This window comes from Lipotes vexillifer, unplaced genomic scaffold (assembly GCF_000442215.2).
Source record: "Lipotes vexillifer unplaced genomic scaffold, Lipotes_vexillifer_v1.1 scaffold382, whole genome shotgun sequence".
NCBI lineage: Eukaryota > Metazoa > Chordata > Mammalia > Artiodactyla > Lipotidae > Lipotes > Lipotes vexillifer.
Genome location: NW_006780611.1, coordinates 10,960,567 through 10,969,901, shown reverse-complemented (window position 1 = coordinate 10,969,901; position 9,335 = coordinate 10,960,567). Strand labels below are relative to the sequence as shown.

At 59.2% G+C, this 9,335-nt stretch overlaps 1 protein-coding gene across 1 annotated transcript in view; it reads right to left on the bottom strand.

The window, feature by feature from the left end:
• CARD10 (caspase recruitment domain family member 10) overlaps positions 1–9,335 on the bottom strand; it is a 26,353-nt gene that overhangs the window by 9,581 nt on the left and 7,437 nt on the right. The window contains exons 5-11 of the mRNA XM_007454057.1: positions 8,228–8,383; positions 7,364–7,489; positions 6,062–6,253; positions 4,701–4,835; positions 4,240–4,355; positions 3,416–3,444; positions 2,854–2,977 (exon numbers count right to left, since the gene is read on the bottom strand). Coding sequence (XP_007454119.1) covers positions 2,854–2,977; positions 3,416–3,444; positions 4,240–4,355; positions 4,701–4,835; positions 6,062–6,253; positions 7,364–7,489; positions 8,228–8,383 — 878 coding nt within the window. The remainder of the gene's footprint in view (positions 1–2,853; positions 2,978–3,415; positions 3,445–4,239; positions 4,356–4,700; positions 4,836–6,061; positions 6,254–7,363; positions 7,490–8,227; positions 8,384–9,335) is intronic.

Genomic DNA, 9,335 nt, shown 5'->3' with positions numbered 1-9,335 from the left:
TTCCTGCTGCTCTGAGACCCAGCTCAGGCATCTCCTCCTTCAAGACGCCCTTGCTCACCTCCCCAAGGGGCCAAGTGACTTCTCTGAGCCTCCACAGCCCCAGGCTACTACCTGGCGGTTCACTGGGGGCAGGGTCCAGGCCAGGTCCCTCAGCCCCAGGCCTCAGAAGACAAGTGGGTTCAGAAGAGAAAGGAATGCGTAGGGGGCAGGGGCTGCCTGTTCCAGCCTCTCAGGACTCCTGGGTCTCGGGCAGCACACTCTGATTGACCCCAACCCTGCCTGTCGGGGGTGGAAAGGATGGGATCCCAGGACACTTCCCCAGTGTCAGGTCAGGAGTTGGGTCACAGGAGAATGGGGCCAAGTCCTTCACTCTGCCAGCCCTGAGCAATGATGGGCTAAGTGGCCTGGATGAGTGTTGCGCCACCCCAGGGCACTGTGGGAAGATCCCTAGGCAGGCCAGGGACCTTTGAAGTTGACACTTAAGCATGTCGCACAGATTGCCTCACTGAATCCTCCCAACAACCCTTCAGGAGCCGCCTGTTATTCCCCCTACATTAGAGAAGAGGGAAACTGAGGCCCTGGGGAAGTTATAACTTGACAAGGGTTACACACGTGGTGAGTGGTGGAGTCAGGTGATGACCTATCCAAACCCTCCCTGTGCAAGGTCGGCCAGTGCTGGAGACCCTATGTCTACGTGACAAGTGAGGACAGGGGTGGCCCTGCCCGTGAGACAGCACCCCAATACTCTCCCAGTGCCCTCCCCATTCATCACCTCACTTTCACTCTTTTTCTGCTTGTCCATCCATGTCCCCCATCCTACCATGCCCCAAGGCCCTGGGAGCCAATAGGGGCAGGTGAGAGCAGAGCGCTGAAACACCCAGAGCACAGCGGGCACTCAACACGGGCGTGAGGTGAAAGTAGCTTCGACGGGAGGGACAACAGAATCCCCAGCTCCACCACCAAGTGGCCATGGGACACATTCCTGACTCTAAGCCTCATTTTCCTCATGTGTATAATGGGGCTTGCAGGGCTACCCTGAGGATTAAGCCACAATAGCATCAATAATAATAGCTAAGAGCTAGCTTCCCGCTCACCGCGAGCCAAGCACTATACTAAGCACTCTAGTAGGAGCACCGGAAACCCCAACAATGACCCCAGGGGACAGGCACTATCGTGAACCATTTTACAGAGCAGGAAACTGAGGCACTGAGAAATTAAAATGACTTGCCCAAGGCCCCACAGTAGCGAGTGGCAGAGCCTGAACTTCAGCTGGCTCCCAAGTCTGTTCTTCCCCCTGTGCTCTGAGCTGTAACCCTGCCTCCAGCCCAGGACACATGCAAACAGCACTCGCCAGCCCGTTAGGGCACTGAGTCCCTGACCTCCCATGGGTCCACCCCTTTCTCTCCCGGTCCACCTCAGTCTTCGTTGTTCCCCCATCTCCCTCCTCCCAGGAACTTCGTGGGCAGCAGAGGTGGCCCCACGTGATCATGGGGCCCAGGTGGGGGCTGGGCCAGAACCTCCAGCTCCCTCTGCTGCATCCCAGCGCCCCCTGGACAGCAGCCAGGACCCCTGCTGCAGGCCTGAGCAGAGGAAGGGAGGAAGGGCAGAGGCAGGCAGGAAGGGAGGCGCCTCCGCCCCTTCCCCCAGAAGCACGTCCTGCACAGTGAGAAACAATGTCGCACTGGGCCCTGTGCCGGAGGGTGAGAGTGGGGGCAGGGGCCTGGCCAAGCTGCTTCCAGGAGGCAGGAGGCCCCTGGCTCTGCTGTGCCCTGATTTCTCGTGTGACCTGCACTCTATGACCAGCATCCCCGCATTCCAGCTCTGACACCAGCGCTTCCTATGCCCCCTCCAAAACCCAAATCTGATCAGGTCACTCTGCACCTTGGCCCTGGCACGTCCCAGCTGTGTGACCTCAGGCAAGTCAGTTAACCTCTCTGAGCCTCGGTTTCCTCCTCTACAAAACAGGGCTAACCATAATAATGCCTGCCTCCCAGGACAGAGGGAATGCTGTAAGGCAGCCAGCAGCCGGCCCTGCATTTAGGAATAGCCAAGTTCCCCCAACCACCACCAGGTCTCCCAGGGTGCACAAGCCAAAATCCACACTTCCCCATCCTGACTCACAAAGCCTGCCCTAGCCTTTCGCCTTTCCCCTCCCCCACCCTCACACTCCAGTCACCACCAAACTCCAGGTCCATCCCTGAACAGATTCTGTTCTCTCTTCTTCCATGTCACCCAGCAGCACCCCCACGCCTGCGCCTGAGTTCAAAGGCCACATTCTCAGACCGGCCTCCTCCATCTCCTGCCCTCCTGAGATCACGGACAGTCTTGAGCAGGGAGACCACGCATCCACCAAAACGGACAGAGCACATGACCTGCAGCATGCTCTGAGCCGAGGCGATTCGTGACTTCAGCTGTGGGCCTGGGGCCAGCCCAGCTGCAGGGGCCCCACCCCACCCTCAGTGCGAAGTTTGCTGGGAGGCTCAGTCCTGCTGGGAGCCCCAAGCCGGGAGGACAGGCAAGTAGCACAAGTAACAGCTACCATCTACCCACCACCTGCCTGGCAAAGTGGGCGCTTTACTGCCACGAGTCCTAAACCTCCGAACACCACCTGTGGAAGACATCACTGTGGCCCTTTAGCCAGTGAGGAAGCTGAGGCCCAGGGAGGTGAAGTGACCAGCCCAAGTCCCCCAGACGATAAGCGGTGGTGACAGCATATGAATCCAACGTGTGACTCTGTCTAAAGACCTTAATGGTGTGACAGCCGTGAGGCGAAGGCTTCGCCCCTGCTCACCCCTCTCCGGAACCCGAACCAGCCCCCCAGCTCCACGCCCCCGCCCAAGGCAGCTACAGCACCTGTTGAGGAGATCCAGGCCACAGCCTCTGGCCAGAAGGCCCTCCGGCTTTCCCAAAGGCCACACGCTGTCGGAGGACGAGGACGAGGAGAGGCCAGGGGACCAGGGCTTAAGCGTCACACTCCCTGGGGAGGAGGAGTGAGGTTTAGGGGTGCCAGACTGAGCAATGGGGTAGGGCCCTGGGTTGAGCCCCTCAAGCCCTGGGATGGCCCATGGCCCAGAGGCCTGGGGATTTGGCAGGTTTGAGGCCCCTGGAACACGTTGGACTCACGGGGCTCAGGGCTGGGCCTGGGCTGGCCACAGTTTCCCAGAAGAGGGTGGAGGATGGGCTGGAATTGAGGAGCCCCATAGAGCACAGCCGGGACCAGGAGAGAGGACCAGGGTGGGCTCGGGGTGAGAGGTGGGAAGCAACTCCCCCAGGGCCTCCCAAGCAGAGCCTCCCTGCCCGGCCAGAGGACAGCAAAGCCTCCAGGAGGGGGACGCAGGCCAAGGGCAGAGCAGGCAGCATAGCCCTCAGGTGGGCCCCCAGATGAGCCCTCCCCACGGAGTCCCCAGGCCTTTACCTGTGATGTCCGACATGCTGCTAAAGGACCTAGGCAGAGAGAGGGCGAGAGGGGCCCGCACTGAGCACGGCGCTCCTGTGCCTCCCAAATGTCCTGCAACCCCCAAGCACGTGTAGGCTAGACCCCGGGAGGGGTCTCAGGCACAGTGCACTCGTGCCACCCAGTCCCCTAAACACACAGGATAAGAAGCCAACATCCTGATCTCTGCCCGGTTCTTCCACCTAGAATGCCCTAGCCTGTCCTTTAATGCCACCCCCTCCCGGAAGGCTGCCCTGACCTCTCACGCCTCATCTCAGCCTCACTTTCTACCTTCGTCATTTGTGACTCTGGGCTCTGCCTCCCTCCAACACTAGACCATGACCTCCCCATCAACACCTGTCACGGCAAGTTCATCCATCGGATCAAGCCCATGACAGGGGGACACACGCCAGGAGGCGTCTCCTGCCCTTGATCTTGCCATCAGTGATACGGCTCAGTTTTTCTGGCCCCCATTTTCTGCTGCTGCTTGAATCTGGGGCCTGACTTTCTTGCTTGAGGTCCCTGACCCCTGGGAACTTCCTCCATGTCTTCTAGCCCTGAACCACCCAGGCTTCCCCCTGGATTAAGGATCTTTGAGGCTTGACCTCCAGTGACTCTCATGTCAAGGTGCTCAGCAGGGACTGAGCCCACTCTGCCCTTTGATCTTGTCTTAACCCCTGACCTCATTCATGCCTATGACTCCCGCAACCTGGGTTTCCAAAGCTCCAGCCATTTAAGGGCAGTAAAGACAGGTGACAGCCTAGACCTGACTCTGGCATCAGGGATTCTGGGAGGAAGCTGTTTACCTCTTAGGGGGTGCGGGATCCTCCTCCCGCTGCCGGCGGAGGATGGAGCCGGCGCTGGGGGGGAAGGGCAGGATGGAGAGCCGGTTGATTTCCTTCTCGCTGTCCGTGGCCTCCTCCTGCAAAGCCACAGCAGGGCCTGGTCACCCCCACAGGACCCGGCCACAACTCATCGTACCTAGTTTGTGCCCATTTCACAGATTGGAGCTAGGGCCCAGAGCCGAGGGGTAGGCTCTGCAAGGTTATGGGCATGTGAGTGGCTCCCCAGGCCTCCTGGCACCCAGGCCCAGTCCCAGCACTGAGCTGGCTCTGTGTGAGCTTAAACAAGGCATTTGGCCTTCGTGGGCCTCGATTTCCTCTCGTGTGAAACCGAACTGTCAGCAAACTGGAGAGTACTCTACGTGTCAGTAATTCTACGATGGCCATCCATACCCCCCATGTCTGGGCTAGGGCAGGTGTCTTACCGAGGTGTGGGGCTCAGATCCCCCCGTGACAGCCGCCTCCCCAGCTGTTTCAGGGCCTCCCAGCGGGGAGGGGAACTCGCTCAGGCTCCAGGTGCTGCTGAGGTTGGAGCACAGGGAATGCGAGGAGGTGCAGGCCTGGGAGAGGAAAGGGGTGGGGAGAGGTCAGCGGCCCTGGGCCAGGGCCAGCCCCTGCCATTTTCTCAACACCTGCTGGGAACAGGGATGTGGTGAGGAAGGAGGGCTGGATCTCTGGATCTCTGCCCTTGGGGAGCTCACACCCTAGCGGAGGAGATAAGCTATAAACAAGCAGATAGATGAAGGAAATAAGGCTCAGCGGCCAGGAGGGCCAGGCAGGAAGGTACCCAGGGTGGGGAAGACACTCAAAGGCCCCCCCAGCCAGGGGCATCAGAGTGCTTTCCAGAGAAAGTGTGGTTGGAACTGAGAACTCAAGGATAAGTAGGTGTGAAAGTTGGGGCGGGGGGCGGATGGTCTAGGCAGATGGAACAGTATGTGCAAAGGCCCTGAGGCAGCACTGTGACACATTCCAGGAATTAAAAGGCTGAGACCGAGAGAACCAGGCTGGGGTGGCGGGGCACCCCGTAGGGCCTCTAGGGCACGGTAAGGGGTTTTGCCTTTACCTAAAAGCCACTGAGGATTTTTAAAAGTCAGAAATCACAGATTCACGCTTCCTTTGTTCTATTTCTTCAAGCATTAAACTCAACTGATCAGTGCTCGCTTCGGCAGCACATATACTAAACTCAACTGATCGTCTTTAAGCAAACCCAAGATAGGAAAAGGCAGAGTTCCAGGCAGAGATCTGAGAGCCAGTGTCTGGTTTATAAGGGATCTGGGGGCTCAGCTCCACTGTTGGCTGGCTGTGTGATCTCAGGCAAGCGTCTGACCCTCTCTGGGCCCTGTGCAATGAGGGAACTGGACTAGCTGGTCTCTGAGGGACTTCTAGGGCCCACATTTTGCATTCTAAGATGCTCACAGGCCCTCGGGCAGCCGGGCTTCTCCAAGCATATGCTAAGCCAGGCTTCAAACTATTCTTTGTGCCCCAGGTGCAACTCCAGAAACTCAGAGACTCCCATGCTCCTGTCTTGTTCCCTGATACACCAACCCACACCTACCCGAGCGACATTTTGTCCACCCTGGCCAACAGGGCCCTCCAAGACTGGCATGTTCTTGACCTTGGGTGAGGGCTCCAGCCAAGACCCACGTATTTCCTCCCAGAACCTGCATCTTCCCAGGCCCAGCTGAGGACTCCCAATGGGTCCCCCATGTCCCCACCCCCGGCTGAGTTCTCCCACCAGGTCTCACCCTGGCCAAGAGCTCCAGCTTGGATTCCTGACCCTGCTCACCTTGAGGTAGGGGCCACCCTGGGCCCGCTGCAGCTGCACCTCCAGCAGGGACTTGGCACCCTCCAGGCTGGTGAGCGCAGTCAGCAGCTCATCCCGCTCGGCCTCCAGGCCCCGGACCTGCTTCCGGTACTGGTCCTTCTCGATGAGGCTCTGTGAGTACTGAAGCTGGATCCGGTCTCGGCTCTGGATGGCCTGGTGAGAGAGGGCAGGGAGGGTGTTGGGCCAGCTGAAGGAGCCACATCGGCTCAGCTGTCCTGGCCTCTGACCTCTCAGATGTGGGGGTGGCAACAGGAACAGCAGCTAACGTTTATTAAGGACTTCCTGTGTGCCAGGTCCTCTGTGTTAAATACCAGCTGATTTAATCTTCACGCTAACTCTGCGACTTAGAGATTCTCACTGTTCTCATTTTACAGACATGGACACCAAGCCAGCAGGGACAGAGTTGCAGAGTCCAGGCTCGTACCGTTTCCCCAAAACAACTTAAAACTCTTCTGTGGGACCCACTGGGTGCAGGGGTCTTTATTCCCAGCCTTCAGGATTCAAATCCAGCCCAGTGCACCCAAAGTGCCTTTCCCCACAGTGAAGACCAGGGTCCCTGAGAGCTGGGCCCATGGCCAGGACCTGCTACCCATTGTCTCAGAGGGAGCTGGGGCCAGAGACCCACAGGCTGGGAGCAGGCAGGTGAAGTGCACATTCCTGAGCCCACCCCAGACCACATGAGTCAGAATGTCTGGGGACGAAGCCTCAAATCTGCGTTTTCACCAGGCCCTGCAGGGGATCCTGAGGACCATTCTCACGTGTACACTTCAACTCCCCTAGCGGGACTCAAACGTGGTCCAAGGACAAAACCTCCTGCCCTTCCCATGGAGCCTCACGCAAGGAGGGCTGCGGCCCAGAGGAACTGGCCCGAGGTCCTCAGCCTACCCTATGGCCTCAGGAGATGAGGGCTATGGTATCCAGGGCCTGGGAGCCAGAACTTTTGAGGATTTCTTCACCAGCAAATATCTGTAAGTACCTCCCACTGTGTAGGCCTTGCCCTTGAGGCAGGGAGAACAAGGGATTCAGATGCAAAGGCCGCCAGGACCAACTTTCATACCTGTCACAAGAGCCCAGTGAGGCAGGTGTGTTGAGGGGGTGGGCTGGCACATCTCAGGCCCCCTGTCTGTCTCTCCTGGCCTACTTGCCCCGTCCTAAACTGATAAGTGTACTGCTCATCTCTGTCTACAACTCCAGTCCTGTCTGCCTCGCGTCATCGTCCCCTGGACGAAAACCAGGGCCGGGCACACAGCAGGCCAGGCTCACCTGGTCCCGCTCCTTCTCGATCTCCTCCAGCTGGGCCAGGACGGTGGCCATGCGGTGCTTATACAGGTCACAGTCCTTCTGCAGTGTGCGGTGCTTCAGCCGCAGGTCCTCCATCTCCTGCAGGTACTGTGGGCAGGCGGAGCGGGGTGGGACACGCCCAGGCCGGACCCCAGGGCTGGGGACAGGGGCAGCTAACCAGCCGGTGTCCAGCAGGTCCAGGGAGAGAGGCCTGAGCCGCAGTAATGAGTGCCCACCTCCCCAGCTGGGTGGCCTGGGCCACTGACTGACACCACCTCACTGGGCCTCAGCTGCCTGATCTGTAAAATGCGGATAACAACCCCGTCCCAGCCAACCTGGGCCTCCCCATTTCAAGTGCAATCTGCCCCCTTACCCCGCTCTACTTGTTCCACAGCACTCATCGCCCTCTGTGACATGACGTAACGGACTGCGGATTACGTGTATGGCGTCCTGTTTGTCTCCCCTGCTAGAATCTGCCCTCCCCAGGGGCAGGGACCTTTGCTCCGTTCACCGATTGATCTCAATACATATTTGAGAGCAAATGAATGCACAGTTCTTGGCACAGGACTTGGCATACAGTGGATGCTGGGGGAAGGCTGGCTGAAGTAAACTGGTGATCCCCTCCCCAGGCGGTTAGCAAGAAGGCAGGTGGGAGGGTGGGAGGGAGGGAGATGCCAGAGGGAAGAGATACGGGGATATATGTATATGTATAACTGATTCACTTTGTTATAAGGCAGAAACTAACACACCATTGTAAAGCAATTATACGCAAGATGTTAAAAAAAAAAAAAGAAGGCAGGTGGGGGCAAGGGAGGTACGAGGGGAGGGGGGAGGTGTGGACACTACCTTGTCCCGCAGCTCCTCGGCCCACTGCAGCTCCCCCTGCACGGTGTGCAGCTTCTGGCACAGCTCCTGCCTGCTGTCCTGCGCCTCCCGCCAGTCATGCTCCAGGATGTCTAGGAGGATGCGCTCTGAGCCTGGGGCCCCTGGCCGGCTTGCCTCCTGTGGGGTCAGAGTTCAGGGCTGCCTCAGCCCCTGGCTCAGGGCCCACCCTGAGTGTGGGGTAAGGGGGACAAACAGCCCTCAGCCCTCAGCCCCACCCTACTAGCTCTGCCACCTTGGCCAAGGGCCTTGACCTCTCTGGACCTCGGCTTCCCCCTCTGTAGAGTGTGCGTGGCGCCAACAGCCCTGCCCACCCTCCGGGGAGCATCTTGGGGTACAAATGAGGTAAGTGGATGAGGGCGTGCTCAGACAAGTTGGACCAGGACCTTATTCTTCAACAAGAACCAGGCCTGTTCTCTCTTGCTCTGGGCCCTACCTGCCACCCAGGACAGCAGATGGGTAATATTTCCAAGGCCTATTCCCCCCGCCCCGACAATGGGTCTTCACAGGGTCTGAGCCTGGCCCAGGGAGGTAGACCGAAGGCTTAAGATCCAGCCCACAGACCCACACCCCAGCCGGCACGCCCAACCCTGTGAAATACACCAGAGCCCGGGCTCCCTCCCCGACTTCCTGTGAGGAGCAATGGCCAGGTGGCAGGCCCACACTGCCACCGACCTGCCACAGGACACTGAGCAAGCTCCATGGCCACCCAGGGGTCTCAACCTTTCCAGGGTCAGACGCCTCTACAAAGCCAAGGAAAGCTGAGGCCCTCTCCCCGGAAAAATGCTCACACACAAAATCAGGTACACAGTTTCAGGGAGTTTAGAGGCTTCCTGCCCCACCCGACCCTCCGCCCCCCGCAGACCCCAGACTCAACACCCAGCGCAAGCTGAGCACTGAAGGCCCTCCACTCAGAGCTTAAGACAAGGGGCCAGCCAGGATTCCATCCAGACCTCAGATCCCCGGATCTAGAATCCGGGGAATTCTCCAGGCCTCGGGGGGATGAGCGAGCAGCAGGAGGGTCTGGCCTCCCCCCGCCCCCCGGCCCTGCCCCCCGACCCCGACCCCCCCC